Source organism: Oryctolagus cuniculus, chromosome 7, assembly GCF_051225735.1.
Source record: "Oryctolagus cuniculus isolate XC-2025 breed Fujian yellow rabbit chromosome 7, ASM5122573v1, whole genome shotgun sequence".
Lineage (NCBI taxonomy): Eukaryota > Metazoa > Chordata > Mammalia > Lagomorpha > Leporidae > Oryctolagus > Oryctolagus cuniculus.
In genome coordinates this window covers 78,892,413-78,909,622 of record NC_142873.1, presented here as the reverse complement: position 1 = coordinate 78,909,622, position 17,210 = coordinate 78,892,413, and the positions used below count along the sequence as shown (strand labels likewise).

The following is a 17,210-nucleotide window of genomic DNA, read 5'->3' as shown; positions in this document are numbered from 1 at the left end:
TTCCAAAGATTTGTCTTCTAGCTTGGATATTCTGTCTTTTGCCTCACCAAGTCTGTTGTTAACACTTTCCGTTGTATTTTCATTTGATATATTTAATTTTTCGTTTCTAATATTTCTGAGAAATTTTTTCTTGTATGTCATGTATGGATTTCTGTAACTCATGAATTTGCTTCTCATTGCTTCTGAGTAATCCTGTCATCAGTGTTTTGAGTTCCTTTTCAGGCATTTAATTAGCCTCTTATTTCTAACATTCTGATATTGAAGTGCTACTGTGTTCCTTGGGGGGGGGGGGGTCATGTTATCTTACTTATTCCTGTTTCTTGAATTTCTGCATTTATTTTTAGGCATTTGTTAAAATATTTGTTGGTTTCCTCCTCTGATGACTTTTATCTTTGAACTGTGCCTGTATGGCCTACTGGAGTGTCTTCTCTCTTTTTTTTTTTTTTTTTTTTTTTTTTGACAGGCAGAGTGGACAGAGAGAAAGGTCTTCCTTCTGTTGGTTAACCCCCCAAATGGCCACTACGATTGGCACTGCGCCGATCCGAATCCAGGATCCAGGTGCTTCCTCCTGGTCTCCCATGCGGGTGCAGGGCCCAAGCACTTGGGCCATCCTCCACTGCACTCCCGGGCCACAGCAGAGAGCTAAACTGGAAGAGGAGCAACCGGGACAGAATCCGGTGCCCCAACCGAGACTAGAACCCAGGGTGCCGGCGCTGCAGGCAGAAGATTAGCCTAGTGAGCCGCGGCGCCGGCCTGGAGTGTCTTCTCTTTCGGTGAATACCCAGAAGTGTGTGCTGGGTATTGTCAAGGAGGTCTGGTCGGTGCTCTAGGGTGGGGCGAGTGTCCAGGGTGACACCCAAGTTGGGTGTGGTAGCTCTCCTCTATTGTCAGCAGAGTGGAGGATATGATCACCTCTGTTGGTGTAATCACACCCTCACCTCCTCTCTTTCAAGGTCATCAGTGCTTGGGGCTAGCCCACAGTGGGCTGCCCCGCACTGCTACATGAACTGCACAAAGGATCTGTGCAATCCTCAGTATGAGCGTGGATCCTGCTGCAGTGACCCACTCCAGGCACTCAGGGAGCTCTGAGCCTCTGGCATCACACACAGTGGTTGCCCAGAGAGCCAGCTACACCCTGTGCCCTATGGTGCAATCACAGAGTTCCCACAGTCTCAGCACACAAGGCTTACACAGTCACGGGGTGCAGAGAATCCACTTCACCCCACCAGCCTTTCCCATCTGTGGAGAGAACAGAGACATCCCAGAGTAGCTGCCTGTGGGTGCTCTGCCTTGGCAGTTTGAGCCCCAGAGCCTGTGTTACATTGAGAGGCTGGGGGGCTCACCACAGTCCTACATGTGTGCCCAGCCCCCATCCACCCTCCTAGCCAGAATCAAAGTCAGTGGGGAATGTGTATTTTTCCCTTTGCCAGATCACACACATGTACAAGAGCCACGGCAGCTGCTACTGGTGACAAAATGGTGCCTTCTCCTTGCTGGTTGTGGGGTGTCCTTGTTAGGGGATCGGGAGGAAGAAACATGCCCCTTTTTCACTGGGTGCGGTGGGTCCCTGCCCCCTGTTGGGGCTTCAGGCCAGACTCTGACAGTGTGCTGCTCCAGGCCCCGCCCTCCGGCAGTATCCCCAGGCACGGGCTGCCGCAGTCTGCTCTCACCTTGCTCTGCAAAGCTGGTGCTTCCTCTGGCTCTCAGCTCTGGGGATCATGAGTTGTGTCCATGCTCGTCGCTGTGCGGTCTGCACCTTCACGATGATCCACAGCGTCCCTCTTCCTTTTATAGAACTTTCACTTCAGATTTCTCTCCAGCTCCCCCCTGGGAATCCACTTCCTCCACTTTTTTGCTACTATTTTTACCTTGCCTAAAGCAGTACATCCTTTGCGTATTCAGCCTTCTTGGAATCCCCTGCTATTTTTTAAAAAATTATTTATTTATTTGAAAGAGTTACAGAGAGAGAGGGAGAGACAGAAAGAGATTTTCAATCTGCAGGTTCACTCCCCAGATGGCCACTAGGGTTGGGCCAGGCTAAAGACAGGAGATTCTTCTAGGTCTCCCACAGTGGTGCAGGGGCCCAGGAACCTGGACCATCCTCCACTGTTTTTCCCAGGCCATTAGTGGAAGCTAGATTGGAAGTGGGGCAGTCAGGACTCAAACAGGCACAGCTGGCAGCTGTACCCGCTATGCCACAACACCAACCCCTCATTTCCTTTACCTTTTCATTTCTTCCAGCAGTGTAGTTAGCAAGTTTAAGTGCCAGTATCATATAGTGGAGTGCCAGTTAAAGTCCCAACTGTTCCACTTTGGATCCAGCTCCCTAGGTAAACAGCAGTGATGGCTCAAGTGCTTGTGTCCCTGCCATACATGTGGGAGACCCAGATGGAGTTCCTGCCTCTGGGCTTCAACCTGGCCCAGCTTTAGCCATTGTGGCCATTTGGGGAGTGAGCAGTAGACAGAGTCATTCTCTCTCCGTCCCTCCTTCCCTCCCTCTCTGTTACTCTGCCTTTTCAAATAAATAAAATATTTAAAAAAACAAAAATAAGAAAAAGAAATCAGAACTGTACAAATTTATTCAATTAAAATTTTAATGGATACTCAAATCACTGGTTCTCAAAGTAGCTATACATTAGAATCATATAGAGAGCTTTTTAAAAATTCTAATGACTGATTCAAAGATTCTGAGTCACCAGTCTTGAGTGGGGCTTAAGTATTTTTTAAGTTTCCTGAGAATTGAGAACCAGTGTCTTAATTCCAGTGCTTATTGGTGTGCTCTGTAGGTAGATGCTAGATCAGTTGACTTGCTTGGTCTACCAGGATTTACCTGACTAGAAGTGTTTAGCTTTTTCTGAAGTCTGTGAGTTAATGGTAGTGGAAAATGCCCCTTGGCTGTTACAGAGAAAGGATGAATTAGAAGCAGTAGATGTATCAGTTTTAATTAACGTGTTTTATTTTGTAATGATTTGAAAATTTGAGGAGCGTATATAAGTAGGTTTTTGAAAATCATGAGACCTACTCAGTTCTTAAAATGAATCAGACATGTGAGCATATGTGGTCTAGTGGTTAGAAATGTTGACTAGTGGGAGTGCATCTGGGGTTATTTTCTCATTTTGTAGTGACTTACATGACCTTAGGAAATTAACTTGAGTCTCACCTTAAAGTTAACACTTGCTACAGCTTCACAGAAAGGTTGGAAACCAATGTTAGTCTCAAAAAACTTTTTTTTTTTCCTTTACAAACTTGGAACTCACTGTAGCTTCTTAATGTTTGACTCAGTGGTTGAGATCCTGAGACAAAGGGAAAAACTGGGAAGCAAATTGGCCTTTTTTTTTTTTTTTTTTTTTTTTTTTTAGAATTTTTTTACTTGAAAGTCAGAGTTACAGAGAGGCAGAGGCAGAGAGCAAGCGAGAGAGGTCTTCCATCCTCTGGTTCACTCCCCAGTTGGCTGCAACATCCAAAGCTGCGCCAATCCAGAGCCAGGAGCCAGGAGCTCTTCCAGGTCTCCCACGTGGGTGCAGGGGCCCAAGGACTTGGACCATCTTCCACTGCTTTCCCAGGCTGCAGCAGAGAGCTGGATCGAAGTGGAGCAGCCAGGACTCAAACCGGCGCCCATATGGGATGCCGGCACTGCAGGCAACGGCTTTACCTGTCACGCCATAGTGCAGGCTCCAACAAATTGCCATTTTTTTAAGAGAAGCAAACTCATTTGTTCCAATTTAGAAAGTCACTCCCCATCCATTTTAGTGTCTGAATTTTAGACTTAGCTCTACCGTTTTAGCATTTGTTTCTTTGTCAAGAGTAAATCATGTTTGGGGCTGGTGCTGTGGCATAGTGGGTAGGGCCACCGCCTGTGGTGCCGTCACCCCATGTGGGCACCAGTTCGGATCCTGGCGCTGCTCCTCTTCCGGTCCAGCTCTCTGCTGTGGCCTGGGAGGGCAGTGGAAGATGGCTCGAGCCCTTGGGCCCCTGCGCCTGCATGGGAGACCCAGGGGAGGCTCCTGGCTTCAGATCAGCCCAGCTCTGGCTGTTGGGGCCATTTGGGGAGTGGGCCAGTGGATGGGGGACCTCTCTCTCTGTCTCTGCCTCACTGAAATTCTTTCAAGTAAATAAATATTTTTTTAAAATTTTAAAAAAGGGTAGACCGTGTTTACTTAGAAACATCAATACAGCTTATAAAGTAGTTGTCACCACACATGGCCCAGTACCAAAAAAGGTGACTTTTTTGATTCTTTCCCTGTGCTTCTCTGGCTGTTGTGTTTGGAGAGGAAGTCAGGGACACACATGTCGGAGGCTCACCGATAAGTTGAATCTTCTTCTGTCTTCTTTGTAATAAGAAACAAGAATGTAAAGGAAGAGTTAATGTTAAATATGAAATTCTAATTACTTGCATGTTGAGGAGCCCCAAATATATAGGTGAAATTCCTTTTGAACGTTTTCTTGATTTCAGAATTTCTTGATTTCAGTATCTGAGAAAGGCATTTTGCAAAATGTCTGGGGTTTGTGTCAGCCCTCAACTTTCTGAAAATAGATGACATTTTGACCCTTGGTGTTACTGGTCACAGCTCTCTTGTGTTTCAGTTTTGAAGGTGTGGTTGTGCGGACAGAGGTATTCTGGTTTAATGCTTTATCATTTAGCACTTGCTCATGTAGAGAAGGGAAAATCCCAACTCATTCTTTAGAAGAGGATAGTATGGGTAAGGTGACAATTGCCACTGCCATGCAAGGAGAAAGAGATGAGACCTGATAGTTAAGCAAGACACCTTTGTGATAAAGACATTCATTTTTAGCACTATTCATAACAAGGATGACACTGGATAAACCCCTTAACTCAAGAACTTTTATCTGTTAAGTATTCCGTGTTACTCTAAAATTGAAAAATAACTTTAATCAAAGAAAAGGAAAGTTAAATAGGTTGAAAATAAATCACACTTGAGGAAATTAGGCACTGTAGCCTCATAAAATAATATCCTAAAGTAAAACCTCATCTTTCAGATTTCTACCCATGCCGTTACTGATACAGGTGGCTCATCTATCCCAGAAGGCTTTTGTTTGATTCTAAGCCACCAACGTGGCAGGTCTTATAATACCTGTTTGTTTTCATTGGTAAAGTGATAGGCACAGTGCTTACACATGTAAACATTGAAACATTACCTTCTTCCCAGCTCTGACTTCTGAAGGATGAGAAAGTGAATGTTGAAAAAAAAGTCTCCATTGTTACCTGTTAGTGGTCTTTGCATTTTCATCACCTTTATGCATGGTAATCAGAAGAACACAGGTTTCCCTACTACAGCCGAACTCTGTATGAACCTAGTAATTTCTCAAATCTGATAGGTACAGAAAATAGTGTGGCTTTTCACTTCCTGTCCCTTCCTCCAACCCCAAACCATAGAGAAGCATGCTTTCTGGTGACATTTGTTCATACAGATATTCTCACGACTCTTTCTTCCAGTAAGATTTAGTTGTACATGAAGACTGTTACTCATTATCATTTTACAACAGTCTACCAGTCTGATTCTATGAATTTGAAAACCAATAGTGAGCACTCAGGAAACTCCCTCTAAGAGTTATTGTTTCTGCTCAGTTTTGAGGATCAGGTTCAGAGAAAATTGCTGTATCATTTCAGGCAGGTGCCAGATGTGATACTGGCACATGTCACCCCGGATTGACCAGGAAAGGATAATTCAGACTGTCCGTGATTTACAGTGTTCTAGCAGCAATGGTGTAGAGTCCCCAGTGGTTTGGTTTAAGTGCAGCAATATGGCCCAGAATGGGAAAGACATTTTAAAATCCAGGTTCAGTTTGTGTTGCACAACCAGAGATGGACAATAGGAGTTCCATGAGTTGTTTAGCTCCACTTGCCCAGTCAACTACAACTTGAACTCCTGATGTCATTTTCTCTGTTGATGCGATCAAACCAGTGACCTCTAAATTATGGGCACCTTATTTCTGAGGCTCAATCAAAAGTTCATACATCTCTAAGCCCTTGGATGTAAGCATTTGTAAAACAAACAAACAAACAAAAAACTTTTAAGTATCTTTCATTTCAGTTGCCATGTCCAAACCTTGAAACTCTTCCTACTACTACTACTATACATAATAATTCCTGTTAACCATATGTTGTTTGATAGCTCAGTAATAACAAATGGAAGGTACCTGTCCTAACCTGACTTATATTCTCTTTCTTTTGATGTGTAGCATATGTGGAGCAGTCAGTTAAATAAAGGTCTTATCAATGAGATTCAGTTTGACACTGGATTTTTGCTTGTGATGTCATGCCATTCACCATATGGTAAAGAACTAGTTAGAAAGGGCTGTCTGTGTTTTCAAAATGAAGACTTGAAACAGTAGAGAGCAGCAAGTATACTTGCTCCCTTGTCATTTAACCTGATTCCAAGCACACAAAGGGACTGTATTGCTCACTGCTAACAGAAGGAGACTGGCAAGAACCCAGTCTCCCAGCTCAGTGCAGTGCCCCTGTATGTCCGATGGACACATCAACACCAGTCAGCCCCATAACACCTGTCAGTGGGGCAGCATGCACTCTAAAAAGAACCCCAGGACTTGGTTAGTAGCATCTTTAACAATGGATACAACAAACTCTTACCATTAACTAAAATATAATAGGCTGATAGAATGGTATAATCTTGCCTCCAGTTCATATATACAAGCACAGAACCTCTTGCTACAAAGATGACACAAAACATCAGAAGATGTGTAGTAAGCAACCAAGCTGGGAGAGTGGGCAGCTTGTCAACTGCCGTTAAGTAAAGAAATATGTTAAAGTATGAGACAAAGAAACTATAAAACATAAAGATAATATATGTAATCCTTATTCAACTTCAAGTGTAAATTAGATTTAAAATAGGAAAGAAATCATAATTTTCTTAAATGAATCTTTCATAAAATTTTAAGTCAGATTTTCAGGGTTCAGCATCTTTCTTGACACACTGTTTTTTGTGATTTCATAACTTGTCAAAACTTTGTTTGTTCCTTGTGTTCTTGAGCTTGGTTTCCAGAGAGGATAATTTTAAAGACAAAACAAATTTTTATGAGACTCTCCAGAAGTCATCCACCAGATGATTAATGTTTAGAGGTGCACAGGAACTTTTGTCTTTATGTATTTACACCTACCCTTGTTGCAGAAAGAATTTTAAATCAGCTTGTAACTCTTAGAAACTGAGTATTCTATAGTTCCGTAATCATTTACATTCTGTGGTAGGGACTGGGGGCAGAGAAGAAGTCTTTTCAGTTAAATATCAGAAGGAAAATCCAAGGAGAGAAATAAGGGCAAAGCAAATCTGCAGGCTGTCTTTGCAGGAGTCTCATCATACAGTGACACTTCGGGTCGGCTCAGGTGTTACAATAGTCAGGAAATCCTCAGCTGCCTGCTAGGCCTCTCTGCTGAAGGCCTGCTGCAGAATCTGCAGACACCAGCCCCGGTGTGATTTCTGTATCAGCACTTCCTTTGCCTGCCAGCCACTTGCATTTTTACACTTGCAGTCCTCTGGTTCTGCAGTGCAAGTTTAAATTATTCAGTTCTTTCTGCGTGTCCATTGATGCCTAAATACATGCCAGGCAAGTAAGGGTTAACTTTAGCGGGATCTACAGCCTACAAAGACTGACAGGTAGCACATGGGCTACAAGATTGGACTTTGGGGGTGAACTGCTTAGGTTTAAGCTGCTTATTTTTTGTGTGTGTGACCTTAGAGAAGTACAACTTTTTTGTGCCTGTATTTCCTCAAACATAAAACAAGTGGTAACTTCATCCTTTAGCATCACAGTATAAAGATAATTCATGCTTAGAGCAAGTACACAGTAAGTGCTCATAGGTAGCACACAGCAAATGTTAGCTGAGATTACCATAATTATTATAATTGATAAGACGTGCTCTTCTACAATATCTCACTTGAATTTTTTGATGGTACTCTTTTAAGGTATGAAGTATTATTAGCCTCATTTTCTATTTAGACCCTAAGGCCAGGGTTAGAGTTGTGTTGTATGCATAGTTCCCCACCAGGCTTGTAGGTAGACTGGGGAGCGTACAGGCTTCACCTCAGGAGCCTGTACAGAGCAGTTGAAGTGGTTGCTCAGAATCCTAGCTGGAGAATTCTCCAAGCAAACCTCCCAAGATCTTTAAGGAAAGAAGGCCTGATTGATGAGCGGTATTCACTACGGCTTAGTATTATACAGTTGCTTTTTTTTTTCTCTCTCCTAACTAAAGTTTCTTATTAATCCTGATTTTTTTTCTTTATAAACAAAAATTTGAGATAAATTTGAATATATTTTTTGTAATGAGTTAATAATTTATATAGAGTCATTTTAGCCTTAAAATTTTGCTAGAGAAGTGTTACTATTCCTAAAATAGTGTCTTACTAGGATTGTTGGCAGAAGGGTTCTCTCACAGTTTCTCTGCAACAACTCTTCATATTTTCTGCTCTCCTGGGCACACAGGTTGAGAATCTTGTAATCACCATTTATCTCTAATGTTAGGGCTAAGTTTGGAAATTTGGGTTGAGTACTAATGGCAGTTTCATGTAAGCCAAATACTAGGCTTGAAAGCCGAGAAATTGTTTTGGATGTATCTTATAAATATCATTTTAAATACACACAAGAGCTAGGTTTCTGTGAAGTCAGTATATTTGATCTGCATGCTCAGGACTTTTTGGTTTTATTTTAGCCAATGTCATCTCATTCCCAGTATTTTTAGACTTACTGTGGGGGAGTGGCAACTTACATTTTGTTTTGTTTTTTGTTTGGGTTTTTTTTTTTTTAAGATTTTTTTTTTATTTGAAAGGCAGAGTTACAGAGAGCAGAGGCAAAGAGAAAGAGAGGTCTTCCAGCCGCTGGTTCACTCCCCAGATGGCCGCAATGGCCAGAGCTGCGCTGATCCGAAATCAGGAGCCAGGAGCTTCCTCCGGGTCTCCCACACGGGTGCAGGAGCCCAAGGACTTGGGCCATCTTCTACTGCTTTCTCAGGCCATAGCAGAGAGCTGGATTGGAAGTGGAACAGCCAGGACTAGAACCAGCGCCCATGTGGTATGCTGGCACTGCAGGCAGTGGCTTTACCTGCTATGCCACATACCACCCTACAACTTATATTTTGAATATTGACTTTACCTAAATTTGAGAAAAAACAGAGTTGGCCTCGACGTTCCACCTTCTCTGTAGGAAGATGCCTCAGGAAAAGCTGACCAGCACTAAGTTCACCTGAGTACCTAGCTTGGGCTGACCATTGGGAGATTGGAGTAGTCCTGTTTGCCAGTATTAACTGTCTGCAGACAAAGCTGATGAAGTGTAGGAGCTTGGCACTCCCTTCCCTAGCTGTCATCCATACAGGAAGATGAGGGAAGGAATGCACTACAAGTGATCTTCCCAAATTGAACTCTGTAGATTTCACCAAACTATTATTGGCATCACCTACTCTCTAGTTCTTGCTAAGATACCTGTAAGGATAAAGAGAATTTACCAGTGTCCTAGCCATCTTTGGACAATTCTGACAAAATTTTCCTCTTACTTCTGCCTTCTATATAAGATGGCTAAGCAAGGAAGAAATAAATCTTCCCCTCAGAAACCGTTTCCCATTCCACACTCACTACTGCAGAACTGACTTGCTCTGATTCCTTGAGCTTTTTATTGATGTTAAGTCCGAGAGTTGTTTTATGTATACTTGAATTATACAGCGGCAATGGCTTAGGTTAAATATGCATCTGAAAGAGTTGTGGGAAGTGTAAGACTATTTGGGGGGAAAGAATTTTTCCCAAGAAGTTTTCCAAGAATGTACCTTGCAAGGACTCTACAAAGCATACTCTCTATAGAGACAAAATGGTCTTTAATCTTTCTAATTAGGCTATATATTGCTGACTTACAGGAGATCATGTTGACTAATCACATTTCAAGGAAAATTACTTTTAAGATTCTATTATAGGCAGTCAGTCATTCTTTTAAAAAGATTTATTTATTTATTTATTTATTTATTTATTTATTTATTTATTTAAAAATCAGAGTTAGAGACAGAGAGGCAGAGAGAGAGAGAGGTTTTCCATCTGCTGGTTCACTCCCCAGATGGCTGCAATGGCCGGAGCCGCACTGATCCAAAGCCAGGAACCAGGAGCTTCCTCAGGGTCTCCCACAAGGGTGCAGGGGCTGAAGGACTTGGGCCATAGCAGAGAGCTGGATTGGAAGAGGAACAGCCAGGACTTGAACCAGCACCCATGTGGGATGCTGGCACTGCAGGTGGCAGCTTTACCCACTACACCAAGTGCCAGCCCCAGTCATTCATTCTTTATAGGTATTTACTGGAAATTATTAGAGAAAAAAAAAGTACATTGTTTCTTATGAAGTTGGTATTAAATACCTTGTGAGATGTCATTCATTTACGTAGTGTTTCAAAAATAAAAATATTAGGGGACAGGCATGTGGCTCAGCAGTTAAGGCGTACTTGGTATGCCTATATCCTGTTTCAGAGTGCCTGGCTCCACTTCCATTCCAGCTTCCTGTTAATGCATAGCCAGGAGGCAACAGGTGATGGCTCAAGTACTTGGGTCCCTGCCAACTATGTAAGGAGACCCATATTGAGTTCCAGGTTTCTGGCTTTGACCTAGTCTAGCCCCTGCTGGAGGGCACTTGAGGACTGAACCAGCTGATGGAAGGCTGATCAGTTTTCTCTCTCTCTTCCCCTCCGTGGGTATGGGGTGGGGGGGGGGGCCCTGACCTTTGAAGAAAAATGAAAATAAATTTTAAATGTTTTAAATAAATAAAAATATAAATATTAAAAGGTGATCTTTGTTAATTGAATGCTTTTTTCCAAGTGACATAATCAATGTAAATAACATAAATAATTCCATATAAATTATATTTTTAAAATAATTCTCAGCTCTAAGTGCCTCTCCACACCACTCTTCCTCAAGTGGAATGAGTTCATTAATTTTCCCTTCTGAGCAGAGTTTTAATAGCTTTTGCTGCCATGATGAAGAACATGTCATAGATACAGGCTTTTGGACTTTTTTCCATACTTAACAATGTTTAATCTTTTTTTAATTTATTTATTTATTTATTTATTTATTTTGACAGGCAGAGTGGACAGTGAGAGAGAGAGACAGAGAGAAAGGTCTTCCTTTTGCCGTTGGTTCACCCTCCAATGGCCGCCGCGGCCGGCGTGCTGCGGCCGGCGCACCGCACTGATCCGATGGCAGGAGCCAGGAGCCAGGTGCTTTTCCTGGTCTCCCATGGGGTGCAGGGCCCAAGCACCTGGGCCATCCTCCACTGCACTCCCTGGCCACAGCAGAGGGCTGGCCTGGAAGAGGGGCAACCGGGACAGAATCCGGCGCCCCGACCGGGACTAGAACCCGGTGTGCCGGCGCCGCTAGGCGGAGGATTAGCCTAGTGAGCCGTGGCGCCGGCCCCAATGTTTAATCTTTTGATATTTTCCTGAGACTTCTCTGCTGCCTATTTTTCCTCTGGGGATTTTGTTGACTCACAAAGACCCCATTATCCTCACAAAATCTCTGTGCCCTGGTGAATGTGAGAGTCCTTAGCCCATCTCATTTCACAGATATGCGCCTTGTGTTTTGATTGTTTCAGACTGGCCCCGATTCTTGGCATTCAGAAGCATTCACAGGAAAATGCGGTGTTCACACAGTTTATAGCCACCCTGCTGGATGAATTACATTTAAAGAATGAAGACCTCGAAAGTTTAACCACCATATTTAAAACAAGCTGTCAACCAGAGTGGTGAGTTGGATTGTGTTTTACTTTAGTTTTGCCTATGTAGATGCATTTTTCATACTAGAAATTTTAAAAACCAGGGGCTCATTAGGAAGAACATGGTCTCCCTCTGTTCTTAGCTGCCTCAGCCACTCGCTGTCTACGCTCGTATTCTGCGTCCCATCCTGGTAGCTATTCCTCCTTTTCAGGCTCTTGCAGTTCTGGTTCTTGCAATCCAGGAAACTCCCCACTCTCAGTTTCATCCTCAAGCTCAAGCCATCTCACATGTTCTTCTTGATAAGTGGCAGTTTACTTGGACCCCACCACTGCACTGATGCACTGTGAACACCCTCATCCTCTGCCTCTTCCATGAAATCCCCTCCTATCCAGCCTATACTTAGTCCGCTCCTATGTAGATAAGCAGGTGAACTCACAGTTCTGGCGTTGTTAAATCTTGCCTCTTTCAGAACTGCCCACCACAATGGACCTTCTTTATCCTGCCTTCATTGTAACCCTCCATCTCTTCCTTCTCATTTCACACACTCCCGACTGCTTAGATAGGAACCACTTTGATGATCTAACTGAAGGAATTCGTCTTAAAATACAAATGAGACCTTCTCAGGGAACTTTCCTTTAAAAAAAAAAAAAAAAAGCTTTAAACTTTTTTTAAAAAGATTTATTTATTTGAGGCCGGCGCCGCGGCTCACTAGGCTAATCCTCCGCCTAGCGACGCCGGCACACCGGGTTCTAGTCCCGGTCGGGGCGCCGGATTCTGTCCCGGTTGCCCCTCTTCCAGGCCAGCCCTCTGCTGTGGCCAGGGAGTGCAGTGGAGGATGGCCCAGGTGCTTGGGCCCTGCACCCCATGGGAGACCAGGAAAAGCACCTGGCTCCTGGCTCCTGCCATCGGATCAGTGCGGTGCGCCGGCCGCAGCGCGCCGGCCGCGGCGGCCATTGAAAGGTGAACCAACGGCAAAAGGAAGACCTTTCTCTCTGTCTCTCTCTCTCTCACTGTCCACTCTGCCTGTCAAAAAATAAAAAATAAAAAAAATAAAAAGATTTATTTATTTGAAAGTGAGAGTTAGAAAGAGAGATATCTTCCATCTGCTGGTTTACTCCCTGGAAGGCTGCAATGGACAGGGCTGGCCAGGCCAGTGCCAGAAGCCAGGAGCTTCCTCCAAGTCTCCCATCTCCCACGTGGGTGACAGGGGCCTGGGCAGTCTTTCACTGCTCTCCCAGGCCACTAGTAAGGAGCTGGATTGGAAGTGTGGCAGCAAGGACACGAACCAGTGCCCATGTGGGATGCTGACATCGCAGGCAGCATCCTTACCCACTATGCCACAATGCTGACCTCAAAACTAATTTAAATTACAAAAGCAACACAAACGTGTTATAAACTAAAAATTAAGCAATATAGAGTTCCATATGTAATAAAAAGGGAAAATTGCCTCTTTATCTCTGCCTCCAATCCCATCTCCTTCTCAGAAGCACACTTGATGTATCTCACTTTATATTTATTATTCGATTTTTTTATAAAGCAGCTTCAAGTAAGTCTTTAAATACATAGGAAGGATATTTGAGAGAAGTGGTTTGGCAGATAAGAAAGAATATCATCCCTTATTGAAACTGCTAGAAAATAGATATAAGTAAGTGCCTCCCAGATGAACCCAATGGCCGTTTCAAATGACCCTGCAATCCTGAGGATCCTGTAAAGCAAAAGCTGTTGTTACCTAGGGATTGAGTTCAGGGCAGTCTGGGTAAGCATAACATTCAAATTCAAAGGCCCTTCAAGGTCATGTGCCTCTGGGGCCAGCGCTTTGGCATGGCAAGTAAAGCCACTGCCTGCAACACAGGCATCCTATATGGGCACCAGTTTGAGACCTAGCTACTCTACTTCTGATCCAGCTCCCTGCTCTTGACTATGGAAAGCAGCAGGTGACTCAAGTGCTTGAGCCCCTCCGGCACACTCACATGGGAGACCAGGAAGAAGCTCCTGGCTCCTGGCTTTAGCCTGGGCCAGCCTCCAGTCATTGCAGCCATTTGGGCAGTGAACCAGCAGATGGAAGACCTCTGTGTGTGTGTGTCTCTTCTTCTCTCTGTATAACTCTTTCAAATAAATAAATAAATAAATCTTTTAAAATAAAGAAGATGATGTGGTTAAGGTTTTTTGTTGTTACTGAATGTTGTGTCCAAGAATTTAATTAGTCATACTTTTCACTTCTCGACACCCTATGTCCATTGGTTGAAAGGCTTCTTTCTCACCCAGTACGCAGTGCCTAAGCAGAAGTCCTTAAAGGCCTGCTTTCATGCATAGATACCAATTAAGAATCATTTTAACTATCATTTAAAACTAATATGTAAATAGAGGAAGGCATTTAGCCTGGTGATTAAGGTGCCACTTGAGATGCCTACATCCCATACCAGAGTGCCTGGGTTCAGGTCCCAGCGCTGCTCCTGATTTCAGCTTGCCCTGGGAGGTGTCTCCATAAATCGGGTCCCTGCCACCCACTTGGGAAACCTGGATGGAATTCTTGGCTCAGGCTTTGGCTTCTCCCAGCCCCAGCTGTTGCAGGTGTTTGAGGAATGAAACAGCAGATGGGAGGTCTCTGTTTGCAGATCCGTTTTGAATCTCCTCACCTGCCTATTTTGGTGAGATCGTCTCTGTCTCTGTCTCTCTCTGTCTCTTTTTCTCTCTGCCTCCCAAATGGAAAAGTTTAAAGTTTATATGTAAATTGATATGTGAATGTGATTTTAATGACTTTAAACAATGGATATTTTTTAAGTGAACAGTTACCCTGTGGTCATTATTTATTTTTTAGTAATCAGAGGCAGACTTTGTCAGTATTATAAGGGGCTGTCAATGATTGAGGCTTTATTATATAATTTTCCATATGAGAAGTGGAGACAGGTTAAGTAGGTAGATAGGTTTGTGTCTGTATGATTTTTGTATAACATGGTAAATTCATTTGAATGTAAACATTTTAATGCCTAATAACCTTTCCAAGATCATTACGAGGTAGTATATGTTAATATGCTTTCAACTAACAGGGAAAATATATAGCTCCAACTTCTGTTAGGATAGTATATTATTTTTTGATGCTTTACAAATCACTCAAATTTAGTGGCTTAAACGGGAATCTGAGTACAGATGAGCCGGGAGCCTCTGGCCTGTTCTTGCCTGAGGCTGCAGTTAAGCCACGTACAGGGCCACAGTGTCACCAGGAGGCCTAACCAGAAGGTCTCCTTTCAAGTTTACTCACATGGCTATTGGAAGGATTTAGTTCCTTACAGGTTAATGAGCTCAGAGCCTCAATTTCTCACTGACTGTTATCCAGAGACTTCCCCTAATTCCCTACCATGTGGACCTCTCTGTAGCATTCCTCACAGCATGGCATGTGGCAAGCAGGTAGGAGAGGATCCCCGAGTAGGAGCCACAGTCTTTGTGTAACTAATCTCAGAAGTGGCATCCCATCACATTTTTTTTTCTATATTCTGTTAGGAAAGTCACTGGGTCCAGCCTACATTTAAGATGAGAGAATTGAACAAATATAGGGGCATGAATACCAGGAGGCAGCAACATGCAGGGTCATCTTAGAAGCTGACTACCAGAGGTGACACAATTGTTCAATAGTTCCCAGTTTTAGGGGCCGGCACTGCGGTGTAGCAGGTAAAGCCGCCGCCTGCAGTGCCAGCATCCCATATGGGTGCCAGTTCAAGTCCCGGCTGCTCCACTTCCAATCCAGCTCTCTGCTATGGCCTGGGAAAGCAGTGGAAGATGGCACAAGTGCTTGGGCCCTGCACCCCCGTGGGAGACACAGAGGAAGCTCCTGGCTCCTGGCTTTGGATTGGCAAAGCTCCAGCCATCGTGGCCAATTGGGGAGTGAACCGTCATTCTCTGTGGCTCTCCTCTCTCTGTGTAACTTTGACTTTCAAATAAATAAATAAATCTTAAAAAAAAAAAAATAGGGGCCGGCGCCACGGCTCACAAGGCTAATCCTCCACCTAGTGGCGCCGGCACACCAGGTTCTAGTCCCGGTCGGGGCACCGGATTCTGTCCCGGTTGCCCCTCTTCCAGGCCAGCTCTCTGCTGTGGCCCGGGAGTGCAGTGGAGGATGGCCCAAGTACTTGGGCCCTGCACCCCATGGGAGACCAGGAGAAGCACCTGGCTCCTGCCATTGGATCAGTGCGGTGCGCCGGCAGCAGCGCGCCAGCCGCGGCGGCCATTGGAGGGTGAACCAACCGCAAAGGAAGACCTTTCTCTCTGTCTCTCTGTCTCTCACTGTCCACTCTGCCTGTCCAAAAAAAAAAAAAAAAAAAAAATAGTTCCCAGTCTATACACAGCACATCACACTGTCCTGGTGAGAGTTTTGAACTTCACACAAATTGAGTACAACCCTACCCAATGCACATTAACACAGGAATGCTATGAGTTAACCGAATCATTCAGGAATGGGGAAAAGAAGGGATTTTCCAATTGACCTGTATCAGTCAAGGCCTACCCCTCACATTTAACATGAAGCTGGATCTATTCCACTCAAACCACTGTTACATAATGGGGAAGAAATGGAATGTTGGGAAGACAACACGTCCACAACAGCTGGTAAAATATTTTAGATGTTTTATTCAAACTATCTTTTTTTGCTTCACAGATATAATCCAAGAAGGCAGAAGGCAGAATAGAAGATGGAGTCCTCTTCCCTCTTTCTGGAATTCTAGCACCAGTGGGAATCTGGAAGTAACTGATAATTAGCTTTGTTCCAAGAAAAACCGCCTTAGGTTTTAACCCCATACCTCCCAGTGCCTAACTGCAGAGAATGACTTTCCCAGATAGAGGAGAACTGTTACTCCAGCGAGGATAACCAAGTCCATGAAACCTAACCACGAGACATTGTATCTTCATTTGAAAATGAAAGCTGAAGTCTTAAGTTGAAACTTGAATGAGTATTCAAGAAAATATAATTACCGCTTAATTTTTCTGGATGATTCTAGCCATCATATAAGTTAACCAAAAACCTGAGAAAATTAGCATTTTGGCCTCCCAATCTAACTTCTAGATTCTAATGAACAACAATTAGCTCAATAAATGCAAACTAAGATGAAGCCTTTGGAAGTCTAATCATTATTCTTTTAAAGAAGCTGTAAAATGGGCCTAAGCAACATAGTAATCTCATAAGTCCAAAACACAAGAATCTCAGAACTTTCTGGACTCAAGGAAGGTTTTTAACATGGGATATGTAGGGGCCAGCACTATGGAGTAGTGGGAAAAGCCACCACCTGTGGTGCTGGCAACCAATATGGGTGCTGGTTCAAGCCACTGCTGCTCCACTTCTGATCCAGCTCTCTGCCATGGCTTGGGAAAGCAGTAGAAGATGGCCCAAGTCCTTGGGCCCCTGCACCCACATGGGAGACCCGGAAGAAGCTCCTGGCTCCTGGCTCCTGGCTTTGGATCAGCGCAGCTCCAGCTGTTGTGGACAATTGGGGAGTGAACCAGCAGATGGAAGACC

General features: G+C 43.9%; 1 protein-coding gene across 6 annotated transcripts in view; it reads left to right on the top strand.

Moving 5' to 3' along the window:
* RPAP2 (RNA polymerase II associated protein 2) overlaps positions 1-16,806 on the top strand; it is a 96,886-nt gene extending 80,080 nt beyond the window's left edge. For all 6 annotated transcript variants that reach the window (XM_002715864.6, XM_017346087.4, XM_070078038.2 and 3 more), the window contains 2 exons: positions 11,587-11,736; positions 16,356-16,806. In XM_002715864.6, the coding sequence (XP_002715910.3) occupies positions 11,587-11,736; position 16,356 (151 nt within the window). In that variant the 3' untranslated portion in view covers positions 16,357-16,806. The remainder of the gene's footprint in view (positions 1-11,586; positions 11,737-16,355) is intronic.
* Positions 16,807-17,210: the final 404 nt, after the last annotated feature.